This window comes from Protopterus annectens, chromosome 1.part2, assembly GCF_019279795.1.
Source record: "Protopterus annectens isolate FY-2018-M chromosome 1.part2, PAN1.0, whole genome shotgun sequence".
NCBI lineage: Eukaryota > Metazoa > Chordata > Ceratodontiformes > Protopteridae > Protopterus > Protopterus annectens.
The window spans coordinates 887562085-887578590 of NC_056727.1; the positions used below are offsets into that span (position 1 = coordinate 887562085).

Genomic DNA, 16506 nt, shown 5'->3' on the forward strand with positions numbered 1-16506 from the left:
AGGCTAACTTCTGCTAGGTTCTTGACAGAAAGGTAGAAAAGCAAATGTGAGAGAACTGAGCCTTGGGGAACTCCTTTGTCTAATGGTGCCTTAGAGGAGGTAGATAAGCCTATTCTAAATGAGAAAGTTAAATTAGATAAGTTTGTAAACACAGCAGGCTCTGCTGCTAATTCCATGTGTTAAGTTTCTTTGGAAGTGCCAGTGGCCAAATGTCTCATGGGCTTTTGTAAGATCTACGAATAATTGCTCCTGTTTGTTGTCTTTTGTCTACTGATGCAAAGATACCATCAGTTGAAGTAAAGAGGGCTTTTGTAGTGCTCTTGCCTGTTCAGAAACAGTGCTGGACTCTGGTTTGAAATGTACTTTGAAAGATGGTGGTACACCAATTTTTCTAGGACTTTGCTGAAAGCTGGTAGAATGGATATGGGTGGGGGACAACATCCTGACATATAGACAAAGGTTGTAAAGGGCGAACTACATGCTCAGCACAGGCTTTGATGAACCACAGCTGCAGACTGTCTGACCTAGAAGGCCCATCATTTAGGATTTCCTTGATAGTTCCTTCAATTTCCAATGTTCTAGTGACTCCGAAACAGAATAATAGAATGTAGTTGTAGACTGTGGTCCCTCAAGGTGCCTTTAGGATTATAGCGGGTGTGGGCTGGCTGAATTAATTGAGGAAATCTGTTGTGACTGGACATTTGTTGGCTAATATGTCTTGCTTAGCGAGTTAGTTATTTCTTTGTTGCAGACCATAATTTGGTTAAACTTGGTACCAGTTTTTTTGTTTGGCTAAAGAGTGATGACTGGTAGTTCTGAAAATAAAGTGCTTTACATCTTCTAATGCTCTTTTTGGGAAGGTTGAGCAGCATTAAGAATTTTTTTCCATATTTTCAGTAGCACTCCTATCCATGAATTTAAATTAGGTTTGAAACAGTTTTAAGCTAGCTGCAAAAAAACATTCACCAGGGTTTGCACAGTTATGGCAAAAAAAGCACATAAAATAATTTATGATTTAAGTAAATCTGAAATGCACAGTGCTATCTGCAGCTACTTAGCATACTCCTTTACACATGGTTCACAGAAATTATTTTTGTTCTTACCTGCTCTCCAAATAAGCCAGTTCTGAGGTAGGCATAAAAAGCAGAAATATTATAATGTAGCCCCCCGACCTTGCCTAATCTGATGTGTTGACCACTTGCCAAAAAAGTCATACATTTCTGGTATAAACCTTTTGGTGTACAGGGATAACAAAACTTTACCAAACAACAAAATCACATGTATACAAATGTTCTGCACTAGGGCTGAGATTCATAGATGAGCAATGTACACTTCTGCAGCAGTTTACTGCACAGGTCAGATCAAATCCAAGAAGACACTTGTTACATACTGTCTTTTAACCCTGCACCCTTTGCATGGCTACTAAGTACTGTGTTTTGTGCTACCGTTTATGAAATCACAGCCCTTAAAACATTTCCCAATGCTGAAAAATCACCAAGGCTGTTAACTTTGCAGTACTGTTTACACGTGGGTTAAATTTATAGTATACTTTTTCTTTCAATTTCCTCCAATGCAAATGGACTTAGTGAAGCAAGGAAAATTAATAATCAGAGCTAAAATGGGTACCACAGCATCACAAAAGAACTTCCGTACATGGTGAATTTACATAGATATGAACATCTGTCTTTGGCACATTAATTCTAAGGATAAATTCACTGTGGCTGAATCAAGTTACAATAGGAAACATAGGACTCTATTACTGAAGACTTCTACAAGCGGAAAAGTAAGAAGCAATGACCATAATATCCTGCTCACCTGGGTTAACAGTTACGTTCACAAATCCTTCACCATGTGCGTTCTCTCCATCAACAGTCACTTCAAACTCATACAAGCCAACAGTGAGCTACAAATTAAAACACATAAAACAATTTATGACATAACACAATTCATTTCACAACTACTTACAAAGCATCTAAGAAGTGGCTGTCACGCAAGAAGGCCATGTGTAAACATATTAAAAGGCAACTACAGCTTAGAATTTCTTCCTCTCAGAATGAGCCTTCCTTCTTACAAAATTAACCCATACTGACCTGCAGAAATAAATTCCAACTTAGCTGTTTTTCTTCTTTTTAAGGTGTTTGTTGATGCTACTGGACTTCCTTAGTGTACAACATATTGGGTCTAAATGCACGGTTGGAATTTTATTGATACTCTGTGAATCTTTCACCCTGGTAGCAATCACATTTTCAAGTTTAGGTTTAAAGCTCTTGCAAAAACTCATAGAACAAAGTTTATCTCCCTCCCAATGGAATGATAAACAAACCACGTCTCTGGGGAATTCACACGTCTCTTACAATGTACTGTGACTCACCCTTTCCCTCCTGCTGGTTCCACAAATTTACTGATTTGCTGGGATCCATAGCTCTCCTACTGTGCAGTGTCAGAGAGCAGCTAGGGCTGATATGTTAAGAGGTATTATACCACTGACAAAAAAAGTCAATGACAGCCAGTTCTTTAAATTAATTTAGTCCCAATTTTTCAAAAAAACTAGTTTGAGTACTATTTTGCAGTAAGAAGAACAAACTCATTAAAGTATATTTAACATAAGAGCACAAACCACAGTGAGCCAAATGAGAAAAATATTGACAATGTCCACAGATTCTCACAGTAAGCAGCAATTCTAATTATTGTCATTTAATTAAAGCAGATCCTGTATGAAAAGGTTGGGCACTATAACCTTATACTCAAATTGCAAAGTACACTTCGAAAAAGAGAGGGTTTAACCAAAAAACAAGTATGCCTCCCCCATCTGGTAATTCTGAATTAGAAAAAAAAGAGTGACATGCCAAAGGAACATTAATATTGCACAGAACATTAAGATAAGGTACAAACACATAAAATATATACATGTTTTCAATTTCTAGCTATATTGGTTCTTTAAGTACCTGTTTACAACCAGTCAGCAATGACAGCCCACACTCTGCATGCTAGAATGAAATAAACTGGCTTGGAATAGGAATAAGCATGGTTTTGCAATAAAATCCCTATAATTTTTATACTATTTTCTATTTATTACACATTAAAATGAAAGGTATGCAATTCATGTAACAGTAAATTATGCTGGCTAAAACAGTACACATTATTAAAATACCCATTTTACTTTAATTCATATTAATATTTTAATTGACTGTCTTCACACTGCAGTGTACCCTTCAAGTTAGTCTCAGATACTTACTTCAGATCTATGGTTACCATGAGTCCTAATATCCTTAAACTCATTCTTTACATGCCTCCATGTATTTTTAGTGACCTAGGGCATAGCAAATGCAATTTGAGTAAAGCTGTTAGGGCAGTTTGATGTCTGGTCTACACTGGAATTTATTTTTTTCAAGACTCATCAGTTAACTAAGCCTTTTTCTAGATCAAGTCTGCATTAGTTTGAAATATGTGCCACACCACTCTATTGCTTGACTGCTAAAGCTTGATGCATACTTCTTTTATTAACTAGTTTTGTACGGTGGGGTAGATTAATGAACAATTACAAGTGCTTGTATTACCCTGTGTACCAGCACAGTTTATTTCAGGTATATTCTTACTATTACAAAACCTTCTATGCAGCCTTAAAGTGCCATTCAACTCTTTGATGCTGTTATGTGGATCACTTTACCATTTCTATTAGACCAATGTTTAATTCTGCTCTGATTGTCTCTGTATCCTTCTGTATTATGTTAGTCATTACAAGAGCTTATAGTGTTTGCAAAATATGCTCAGGTTAAAAACTAAGCAACCCTGAATACAGTTATAAATTCACCTTGTATTAGCAACCCACTTTTCTGCAGGAACTTGCTATTGCTATTAGATGCTTGCAAAGATGCTGCTGGCTATCACTTTGTGCTATTACGTACTGCAATATGTTGCTTGTTAAAATCATATCTTCTTCTTCTTTCGGCTGCTCCCGTTAGGAGTCGCCACAGCAGATCAACTGTTTCCATTTCTTCCTGTCCTCTGCAACTTGCTCTGTCACACCAACCACCTGCATGTCCTCTCTCACCACATCCATAAACCTTATCTTAGGCCTTCCTCTTTTCCTGTTACCTGGCAGCTTCATCCTTAGCATCTTTTTCCCAATATACTCTGCATCCCTCCTCAGCACATGTCCAAACCAACGTAATCTTGCCTCTCTGGCTTTGTCTCCAAACCTTCCAACCTGGGCTGACCCTCTAATATACTTATTCCTAATCCTGTCCATCCTCGTCACACCCAGTGCAAATCTTAACATCTTCAACTCTGCCACGTCAACCTCTGACTCCTGCCTTTTTGTCAATGCCACTGTCTCCAACCCATATAACATAGCTGGTCTCACTACCCTCTTGTAGACCTTCCCTTTCACTCTTACTGGTACTCGTCTGCCAAAAATCACTCCTGACACTCTTCTCCACCCACTCCATCATATATTTATTAATTTTGACCCATTTCGCAACTGTGCATCACAATGCCTTACCTTGTTAATAAATATACACATAAATTATTCTTCCATACAGGTTTTGGTTGCAATCAGGAAACACAGTAGGATGGCAACGGCTCCAAGTCTAATGAGGCAAAATTAAATCGGATTCTACTGTTAATTCTTTTTGTTTTGTTTTTATTCACTATGATTTCACATAATGTCAAATAAGTAAAGGAAAACAGTAATGCGTGTTTATGCCCAGGTACAAGCTGGTGTCCCAATTTCAATATCATGAGCCTCTCCCCTTAGATTGTATGAAACTGTCAGCACGTCATTGTCAGCATGTCATTTAAATTCCTTGTATGTTCATGTCACAGTGGAAATTTAACCTCTTTTTCTCAGTGGGCTTTCTTTCTTGGCCTACTTCCAAACTAACAAGGGGGAATCATCATACAGAATTGATATGAATGTGCACCTGGCAGGAGAATAGGTGAATATTCGGTATTTTCTAATGCTTGGCGGGAGAAATTCAGCATGTAATGCATGGGTTTTCAAGGCACTAATAAAGTATTTCCTAGTAAAGTCTCATCAGTGATCAGAAATGATTAAACATTCCCCCATTACGTTTATTCATCTGCATTTTGTAGTAACTATTTAGATATTATGACTGTCCATCTTGATATCACAAGTTATGAGGTCGACTACTTTACTGTGCATAATTAATAACTACAGCACTAAGGAATTTTGGAAGATGCACTAAACCTGATTTCTCAACAACAATTATAACCTGCTCTAAATACAATCTAGCAGTATTTATTTCTTGCCCAACAAATCTTATGACCATGTAGCCGTTTACTCTAACCCTTCTCTATTCATAGCCTACTGAGTATAATGAGCTGATAATGGTGTGGTCATCCTTCAGGCAGGCATAACAACATTTTACTTCTTGCTGCCCTACATATCCCCTTCACATGTTGCTTAAGCATTCTACAGGTGAGTATGCAATAAGTTCATTACGGAACAGTCACTTACTTCAATGAGTGACACAGTCCCTCTATGCAACCCCACCTACAAACAGACGGCTCCCCCAACTTTTCAAACACCACTGTGGATACATTAGTGGGAGATGTACCCAGTGAAACACCCTTCAACCTGCATCCCGGGAGAAGTAAAAAAAAATTGCTTCTTACCTCTTCTCCTTCCTAGACTGGCTGTTCAGTGCCAGGGCCAATACCCACACTGGAGTCACACAGGGACATAATCAGGACTCCATCCTATGTCACAGAGGTAGTACAATTCTGAAATATTTCCAGTCAATTTCTAGCAGCTGTATCTATGTGTGGGAGTACAATTCAGAAATATTTCCAATCAATTTCTAGCAGCTGTATCTATGTGTGGGAGTAGGAGCGTTGTGATCCTGTTTCCTGATTAGTAAAGTACAGCATCAAGTATTGGGGGAAAACATACAGCATTTAGAACATACAACGAAAACAGAAAGAGGAAGAACGGCAATAGCTGATGTCAGAATGAAAAGGAAACCTAATCAGGAAAGTGATGGCCCAGAGTGAAATATAGCCAGTTCAATCAAGAAATTAGACAAACATTTTATAAATAGTAAGGTCTTTCGGCTTTTTCCAGTTAGGGGTCGCCACAGCGGAACTCCGGTCTGCTAATGATTGGCAGTAGATTTTTACGTGCTGGCTTGCCAGGCCTAACGCACAACCTTCAACGAAGGAACGCCCATTCACGCATGTCGCCACACAGAAGATGCTCTAACTGAGAATCGAACGGGCAACGTCTAACTGTGAGGCGACAACGCTACCGCAGCACCACCATTATAAATAAAAAGTAAAAAACAGGCAGGATGATGAAATGTCATAAAATACAACTGAAAGATCAGAAGAGTGGATTATAACACACATATTTTCTCCTCACAAATTACAAAGCAGAAGAAAGCCTGGTCACATTCAGGCAGTAGATGTGATAAGGAAAAGGCATAGTTATTATCTTGCCTCAAAAAGTTCATCTTTCTTTTAAGATTGTCAAGTTGTCCTGTTGCTAGGTCAGGTAAAGATGTCTTCAATGAATAAAACTTCTTAAATAGGGAAACTAGCCAGTCTACTTACTTCTAGACTTTGTGGTAACCGTACCTGTCAAAATAATTGAATACTAATAATCTTACAATATTGAATAAACTGAATGAACACAGTCTAGCAGTCATGGATATTAAGATTACATGCTGGGAATTTGATGCTGTAGTTTTGGACATAGACACTTGACTTCTAGAAGAAGAAACAAATATAATCAATATCCTGACCCAAACTCAGTGTTTACACTGTGAAAGAAGCATAAGGAAGAGAAGAGCACCAGGTTTTAAAGAAGGAGTGGACAGGGGGAAATACAGTGAAGGTCCCAAATGACTACATTCAAAAGTCTTCCAACCTGTGTCTGCTGTGCATACAGTACAGCTAAATACAGAAAGGGTCAATGGCTCACTCCAAGAAATGCCATCCAAACACATTACCCTTAATCTCTCCATCATTCAATATTGTTCTAATATTGTTCTAATATGATAAAAGACCTAGTGCTCTGCATGACTTGAAGCATAAAAAAAGTACAGTTTTGTACCTACCATAAATGTAGATGTCTGAACAGGATAGCATCTGCAGTCCTTACAAATGGGTTGTCCTGTCGTCAGGCAGCCCTTCGGTCGGCCGGATTCCAAAGTCTGGGTCTGGCCTCGGCTGGTGTCGCACTTCACCCGACGTCATCTCTGCTGGTCTTCGGGTATAAAGGATCAGCCGACGCCATTTTCCTCAGTGTTTCTTGCCCCAGATGCCAGTTGCCCTCTTGGTAAGCTAAATTTTTGGATAAATGCCAATGTTTCCAAAAAGTAGAAGGCAAACACAAAAGTAAGCATGTATGTACATATATACAAACAAATACACCATAAGAGATCCCCCCCAGCTAGCTATTAGGTGGGTAAATACCCTAGGAGTACCACAGAGGGGAAGGAGGGAGGGTAATCCTGACTGCAGATGCTATCCTGTTCGGACATCTACATTTATGGTAGGTACAAAACTGTACTATGTCCTTCAAGGATGCATCTGCAGTCCTTACAAATGGGTAGAATACCATAGCCAAACTAGGGGAGGAGGAAGAAGAATTATGGTGTAGTTAGGATCCCTTGCAAAACAGCAGTGGCAAACCCTGCTTGGGATCTAGAGTATAGAGGTAAGTTATAATGCTTGGCAAATGTATGTACGGAGGTCCAAGTAGCAGCCTCAATAATGTCCTTGGTAGCCACTCCTCGTAAGAAAGCTGTGGTAGTGGCTGTAGCCCTTGTAGAATGAGGCCTTATGTTCTGTGGAATTTGCTTTCCATGGTAGGAGTAACAGAATCTTATGCAATTTCCTATCCACTTGGAGATTGTCTGTTTGGAAATTGCTTTTCCTTCCCTTCCTGTTGCATAAGCTACTAGAAGCTGGTCAGTTTTTCTATTGCCCTTGGTTCTGTCCAGGTAGTAGCGCAACTGTCTATGTACATCCAAGGTATGCAGCAGTCTTTCCCCCCTGTTCTGTGGATTGGGGAAGAAGGTAGGTAGGTGGATTGCCTGGTTTAGAGACACTCTGGATACCACCTTAGGCATAAATGTAGGATTAGTTCTCATGGACACTCTATCTTGATGGAAGATTAGGAAGGGTTGTACTGCCATTAAGGCCTGTAGTTCCGAAACCCTTCTTGCTGAAGTAATTGCCAGTAGGAAAACAGTTTTCCAGGATAGGTGTTGAAGATCTGCTGTTGCTGCTGGTTCGAATGGAGGGAGTGTCAATTTTTCTAGCACAAAGTTCAAGTCCCATGCTGGTAATGGTGGTTTCCTAGGAGGTTTTACATTCTTGATTCCTCTGAGGAACTGCCTGAGTAGAGGATGTGAGAAGACAGGGGGATCGAAGCTGTATTCTGCAGAAATAGCTGATGCATGTATCTTGATGGAGGAATAGGACAGGCCTGTATGGAGAAGCTCTGCCAAATACTCCAGGATGTTGGCAATATCTATCTTTGACACATCTTTCCCTCTTTCAGTACTCCAAATGACAAACCTTTTCCATTTTCCTGCATAGTTCCTTCTTGTTGAAGGTCTGCGGGCCTCAAGGATAATGTCTTTAACCCTTTGGGATAAATCTGGGTTAGTTGCTCCTATGTAATGTTCCAGGCAGTCAGTTGCAGAGTTTTCAGGTTTGGATGCAGGATGTTGTAGTCGCTCTGAGTTAACATCAAAGGGATCAGGGGTAGTGTCCACGTTCCCCCCCCGAGACATGCTCCTCAGCAATGGATACCAATGTTGTCTTGGCCAATTTGGAGCTATCAGAATTATCCTTGGACGTTCCTCTTTGATTTTCAGTAGTACCTTGTGCATCAAAGGAAGAGGTGGAAATGCATATGCTGTCAGGCCTTTCCAACTGAAGGATAGAGAGTCCACCTTCCAAGCAAGTGGGTGGTATGTCCTTGTGCAGAATTTCTTGAGCTGGTGATTGAGTGGGGATGCGAATAGGTCTATTTGTGGTATTCCCCATTTCTTTGTGATGGCCTTGAAGATGTCCGGGTGTAGCATCCATTCGTGAGCATCCGAGGTAGTTCTGCTTAACATGTCTGCTAGGATGTTTTCTTTTCCCGGTACAAATATTGCCTGTAACTGAATGTTGTAGCTCAGAGCCATATTCCATAGGTCCAGAGTCATTCGACATAGGGGGTATGAATGAGTGCCTCCCTGTTTGTTGATGTACCACATGACTGTGGTGTTGTCTGTCCTTATCATCAATTGGCCTTCTTTGAGGAATGGTCTGAAATTCTGGATTGCTAGTTTCACTGCCAGCATTTCTTTTTGATTTATATGCAGGTGCAGCTGGTCTGGAGTCCATAAGCCTTGAATGCATTTGTCCAACATGTGGGCCCCCCAACCTAGGTCTGAGGCGTCCGTTGTGATGGTTTGGCTTGCTTGAATGTTGTGGAAGGACAAACCTGGGTTTGCCTGGCATGCTTGAGCCCACCATAGGAATTCTTGTTTCAGGCATGGGATTAGTGGTATTTCGGTTTCTAAGCTGTGCCTGTGTTGAGACCATAAATTCTTTAGGTACCACTGTAGCTTTCTCATATGCAGTCTGGCATGGGGGACCAGGATTATGCAGGATGCCATGAAGCCCAAGGCCTGCAGTACTTTCCTTGCTGTTAGTTTGTTCTGCTTTGTTAATGCCAAGAAGTAAAGAGGAAGTTGTTCTTGTTTTTCTGCAGTTAGGAATGCCATCTGTTTTACTGTGTCCAATTCTGCACCCAAGAATGTTCTTGTTTGGGATGGTATCAGTCTTGACTTTTTTAAATTGACTGTGTATCCCAGGGCTTGTAGTAAGCAAATGACTCTTTGTAAGTCTTGTGTCAGCTTGCTTTTGTTGTCCGCTTGTATCAGGCAGTCGTCCAGGTATGGGTAAATTTGGATTCCCTGTAGCCTGCAATGAGCGATTACTGATGCCAGGCATTTCATGAACACTCTGGGCGCAGTAGATAAGCCAAAGGGCAATGCTGAGAATTGATAATGCTCTGATCCTGCAAGAAATCTGAGGTATCTTCTGCAATTTGGTCATATGGGGACGTGCAGGTATGCCTCCTTGAGATCTAGAGTTACCAGCCAACACTCCTTGCCCAGCATGGGAAGAAGTTGCTGTAGGGTCAGCATTTTGAATTTTGGAACAATGATGAATGTGTTTAAAGCGGACAGGTCGAGAATAGGTCTCCAATTTTTCTCTTTTCTTGGTACTAGGAAAAGTCTGGAGTAAAATCCTTTGCCCTGTTCTGTAGGTGGTACCCTTTCCACAGCTCTCATCTTTGTTAATTGAGCTATTTGTTTTAGGGCTTCTGTCTTTTGATTTGGTGGTAGGTTTGGCATTCCACTTTTTACTGGTAAGGTGTGGAAATGAAACCTGTAGCCTTGGTCTATAGTTTGCAAAATCCACTTGTCTCTTGTGATATAGTGCCAGTTTTTGAAAATAAGGCTAACTTTCCGCCTAAGGGTGCTGCTATTTGTTCCCTGGTAGGCGGTGTCAGAGCCAAGTCACTGTGATTGTCCTGTTGCAGTGGTAGTGGTTGTGTCTGTGCCTCGTTGGTTATTGCCTTGCCACTGGCGTCCTCTGTAGGCACCTCCTCTGGATTGATTTCTGCCTCTGGAACGTCTATTCCTGCCTCTCTGAGATTTAGAGGAGTCTGGAAAGGACCAATTTTGGAAGGCCAGTTCCTGCTAAACCTTGGGGGCTGAACCTGTAAGAAATCTTTAACTGTTTGTACAGATTTTGCCTTCTCTTCCATTTTCTTCATTACTTGTTGGGCAGGAGGACCAAATAGACTGACCTTATCCATAGGAGCATCTAATAGCTTTGTTTTAACATGATCCGGAAAGACCTGCTCTTTCAACCATGCATGCCTTCTTATAACTGTGCCAGTCATGGCTGATCTAAATGAAGCCTCCAGTGCATCATAGCCACATTTTAAAGAATGGTTACTAACCTGCTGAATGTTATTCACCATTTCTAAAACAAATTTCTTATCTAAGGAATCATCAGAGGACAGTTTCTTAGTTAACTGATCAAGCATAAACTCTTGGTATTGGATCATATGAAACTGACAGTTCAAAGCTCTAGCTGAGAGAGTAGCAGAGGTGTATACTTTTTTACCCCATCTCTCTAAGGACCTGGATTCCCTTTCAGAAGGGAGAGGGTTTTTCGCTGAGGTCGAGGCTACTGCCTTAGGCCCCTGGGAGATAGTCTCAGGATCTGCAAGAGGAGCCTTGTATAAGTGGTGATGAGTGTCCGGTACCCTGTAAAACCTATCAGGCTTGGCAGGGGCTGGAGGTAAAGTATCAGGAGCAGTGCAAGCATCATTGAATGCATCATCCACAACAGGAAGAACTGGAGGTATAGCTAAGGGCCTATGTTGCGGTAAGTGTAGAAAGGTCCTAAGCCTTTTCTTGAATCTGAGAAATCTTGTCCCTGCCATTGGAATTGCTCTCTCATGGCATGCAAGGTTTCCCCAAAGGAAAATTCCTCTGGTGGAGAGGCAGAAGGTATAGATTCTTCAGCATCGGAATCTTCATAAGTAGAAAAAGGAGCCTCTGGATGGTCTGTATTGTCTGAATCATCAGAAGAGTCATCTGAGGACACTGGCTCAGGGGGCTCTGCTCTAGGTCTCTTTTCTGGAGGTTGAGAGGCCCTGTCTGGGTGAGATTGGGATCCCCTTATTAAAGGGATGAGATCCTCTGCCAGAGTAAGCATTTGGGAACTGGAACTGGGCCTGTGAGAGGGGGGCTTAACAGGCACAGACTTAGCAGTTTTGGCTGCTTTAGCCCTGGCAAAGGCCTTTATAGACATGGCTGCAGGAGGCCTAGCAGCACCACGTGCTGGGGTAGAGACATCCAAAGGGATGGTGTCCGGTGATTCTAGAGAAACCACATTAGTAGGCAAAATTTCAGAGGCCGATTCAACTTGGGTAGCAGGGGCCTCGGTAGTAGTCATGGATTCGGCTGAAGATTGACCCATTTTCTCGGTTTCGGCCGAAACCGAGACACTCGCGGTTTGCTTAACCGTGGTTTCGTCCGAAACCGCGGACCGTGAGTGTCGGTCTTTTTCTTTGCGTTTCTTAACAATTTGAGAAGTCGGAGGATCCGACGGCATAATGTACGCAAAATCTGAGCCGAAAAACTGTTCAGCAAACTCCGACCGACGCCTAAGCGTTCGTCAGTTGAAGGAAGCACAGGCTAAACAGGCTGCTACGTCGTGGTCTGGGCCTAAACAAGGTAAGCAGTAAGAGTGGAAATCTTTATGAGGTATTTGTTTCCCACAAGTTAAACAGTTATTCACTTTTTCTGACATTGGCTGAGGCAAGAAAGAGTCCCCAAAGGGGTACTTAGCTTTTTAGAAGTCTTCGAAGTAGTATTCGGTAGTAGTAATCTCTGGATCTGACCGACCGGCACTTGCGAACAGCTTCTGCTTCGGGCGCCATGCGGCAAGAAAGACTGAGGAAAATGGCGTTGGCTGATGCCTTTATACCTGAAGACCAGCAGAGATGACGTCGGGTGAAGTGCGACACCAGCCGAGGCCAGACCCAGACTTTGGAATCCGGCCGACCGAAGGGCTGCCTGACGACAGGACAACCCATTTGTAAGGACTGCAGATGCATCCTTGAGGGACATCTTAGCATTTCACTGGTACATTATCCAGTGGGACAATGATTATCAGAGTATGGTGATTGAAAAGGAACAGTGTTGTGGTTGTCTTTAACATGCTGCAAGTCAAAAGGCTCTATAAAGCACTTTCTACCCTGTCATGCTGGAGGGCTTTTGCCCACAAGGCTCCAACATTTACAGCAATGCAAACAATGTTTTTTCAATCTTGAAAACTAGGGGATCTTAACTGTTCAATAACAAACAGACAAAGAAGCCTCAAGGAGAGAGCAGAATCAAATCACAAACCTCTCCAACCTGTCAGTGAAAAAGAATCAGAAATGAACACTATCAGACCTGAATGCAGCTTTCAGCTTCTGGTGGACTTGTATCTAGATACTGTCCACATACGTAAGCTATTAAGGTCAGATGCTGCTTGTCTAGTCTGCAGAAGACCCAAGTTACACTATTCAGCCTCCACCTACCATAAGGTCAGCTGTTAACAGTATGCCTGCCAGCCACAGTTACTGCTTATCTCAGATTCAGTGCTCCCATTGATGCAAACACTGCCAACTTCCCCGTCTCCAGGGGAAAAGAGTTGACTCTAGCTCGTCAAATGAGTGACAGCTAGTGGGAGCACGAGATGTGTACCTCAGGAGATCAAGTCTACTAAGCCCACCATGCCATATGCAATAATTAGAAGTTATGTACTCACCATAACGTTCCATCTGAGTAGGTGTATTCATTTGTCTGCAACCTGTGGGTTATGGATCCGATATCGGATCCGAACCGGCATGGTTTTCCAGCTATGGAGCCAAGCTCTCAGCTCCTCCCCTCACCCATAATGCCCTGCTCTACCCTCATGACCTCAGATCGAGTTTGCCAAAGCAACAACACCCTGAAAAGGGTAACATAGAATATGCAGGAAACTGAAAGGCCAGGGGGATAGGAGGGCGGGATGGTTGCAGACAAATGAATACACCTACTCAGATGGAACGTTATGGTGAGTACATAACTTCTAAATCTGAAGTAGGATATTCATTTGTCTGCAACCTGTGGGACAGAGTCCCCAGCTACCTGAATCTTGGGCGCCATCATGGAAGGATATTCCGGAGCACCGCGGAGCCAAAGGATGCTCTACCCCTAGATGCAAGATCCAACTTATAGTGGGAAATAAAAGTATGAGATGAAGCCCACGTGGCTGCTGCACAAATATCATCTAGAGGAATCCTAGCCTTGAAGGCTGCCGAGGTAGATACTGACCGGGTTGAATGGGCATGAACACCCTCCGTCGGGCCTTCCTGAAGCTTGATAAGCCAATAAGATGCACTGTGAAATCCAGCGGGACAGAGAAACTTTAGAAATTGGCTTGCCCAAATTAAATTTTGCAAAGGAAATAAACAACTGGTCGGATTGCCTATGACCAGCCGTCCTGTTTAGATAAAATCTAAGTTGCCTGTGAACATCTAATGAGTGAAGCTTATATTCACCTTTGTTTTCATAATTAGGGAAGAAAACAGGGAGGTTAATGGATTGATTGATGTTTGCTTCAGAAGCGACTTTAGGAAGAAAGGACGGGTTGGTCCTGAGGTAGACACGGTCCGGATGAAATACCAAGTAAGGAGGTTTAGCTGATAATGCTTGAAGCTCAGAAACTCTCTTGGCCGATGTAATGGCTACCAAAAAGGCTGTCTTGTAGGACAAGAATTTGAGATCCACCGTAGCCGCTGGCTCGAACGGCGGTCAAGGCCTGTAGAACCAAAGAGAGGTCCCAAGGAGGAACTGCTTGTTTTACAGGGGGCCTGAGAAGAAAAGTACCTTTAAGAAAAATTTTACACAATTTGGCTGACATAAGAGGATTAGAGTCATGGCCAATGTGATAATGAGAAATTGCCGCCAGTTGTACTTTGACTGTGGAACTGCTGGCACCATCGTTAAAAAGAGTGGTTAGAAAGTCAAGCACTAATGGAAGAGGAACCGTGAAGGGATTCAGGCCTTGCCGCGCCGCCCACAAAGAAAACCGTTTCCACTTGCTGCGGTAGACCTTTCTAGTGGACGGTTTATGAGCTGCCACCAGAATTGCCTTAACAGGTGACGAAATACCGGGAGTCCTGATCAAGAGTGGAACTGGAGCAGCCAAGCGGTCAGCTTCAGGTTGTCCAGATTCGGAGGAGGTATGCAGGATGGATGGGATATCAGATCCGGAATGGGATCTAGAATCCAAGGAGGATTCACCGAGTGAGACCTTAGGAAGGGGAACCAGATCTGTCGAGGCCACGGAGCAATGAGAATCATTCTGCAACCCACCCGAGAGGCTTTCTGAAGAACTTGGAGCATCAGAGGCAAGGGTGGATAAGCATACAGAAGACCGGGTGGCCAAGCATGCACCAGAGCGTCTCTTGGGGAACCTCCGGGAGGAGGTATCAGAGCGAAAAACTGTCGCACTTGGTGTTTGAGGGAGAGGCAAAAGATCGCATGAAGGAGTTCCCCACCGCGAATATGCGTTCCGCTACTTGACAATTGAGAGACCACTCGTAAGGGGTCAGAATGGTGCGACTGAGCTTGTCCGCTAGGATGTTGGACCGACCGAATGTGCGTTGCTATTAGAAAGCGGTTGGTGGAGATTGCCCATTCCCAAACTCTCATGGCTTCTCGACAAAGAGGGTAAGACCTTGTTCCCCTTTGCTTGTTGATGTACCAGACCACAGACATGTTGTCCGATTGAATCACAATTGTTCCCAAGGGAAGAAAGTCCTGAAGTGCTAGCAACGCTAAGAGCACTGCTCTCATCTCTAGAACGTTGATATGCAGTAAGGTCTCTGAATCGTTCCACGTGCCTTGGACGGTCCGCCATAAAGTGCCCCCACCCGAGGCGGGAGGCGTCCGTGGTCACCGTGGCGAGAGGGGGAGAAGCACAAAATGGGCGGCCCCTGTGAAGATCCGGGGAGTGAAGCCACCACAAGAGGGACCGCTTGCAAGCCTTGCTGATCGCAATGGGATGATGCATGGGGAGAGCAAGGTATGACCACTGTACTAAGAGTGTCCACTGTAGAATGCGATATTGAGCCTGGCAAGAGGAAGAAGTGCTATAGCAGATGCCATGGACCCTAGAGCCCTCAGGACCAACTCCGCCGGAACAGAACTTGAGTGGAGAATGGCCCGCACCTGGAGCTGCAGATTTTGAACTCTGTCCGCAGTGAGGAAGGCTCAGAACTCCTTGTGTCTAGCCTGGCCCCTATAAAATCTAAGAGCTGTGTGGGCCAGGTTGGATTTCTTTGTATTTATTGTAATGCCCAGAAAAGGAGCAAGATGGAGAAAGGAGTCTCGCCAATAAAAGTAGATGCCTTGTTGGGCGGTAAGAAGCCAGTCGTCCAGGTATGGAAAGACCTGCACCCCTGAAGCCTCAGGTGGGCCGCTACCACTGCTAATACTTTGGTGAACACCCTGGGGCTGTGGTGAGACCAAAGGGAAGGACCCGAACTGGTAGTGACTGGCTCCCAGCTGGAAGCAGAGGAACCTCCTGGAGCGCCTGTCCATCAGGATGTGGTAGTACGCGTCCTTGAGGTCTATCGAGCACATCCAGTGATTTTCTCCCAGAAGGGGGAGAATAGATTGCAGAGTGACCATTCGGAATTTTTCTTTGGGGACTGCCAGATTCAAGAGAGAGAGGTCTAGAATTGGTCTTAGTTCCCCCGTCTTTTTTGGCACTAAAAAGAACCTGGAGTAGAACCCTGATCCGATCTGGTCTGGGGGGACGGGCTGGATGGCTCTTTTCTTTAGCAGATGGCCAATTTCTGCCAAAGCGGCCTCCCGTTGACCGGGTGGGACGTCTGGGAGGGACTTCAACTTTGGAAGG

The 16506-nt window shown here is 43.3% G+C and overlaps 1 protein-coding gene across 2 annotated transcripts in view; it reads right to left on the minus strand.

Moving 5' to 3' along the window:
- Positions 1–16506, minus strand: part of KIAA0319L (KIAA0319 like) — a 1767873-nt gene that overhangs the window by 989442 nt on the left and 761925 nt on the right. For both annotated transcript variants that reach the window (XM_044059462.1, XM_044059468.1), the window contains exon 7: positions 1816–1903. In XM_044059462.1, coding sequence (XP_043915397.1) covers positions 1816–1903 — 88 coding nt within the window. The remainder of the gene's footprint in view (positions 1–1815; positions 1904–16506) is intronic.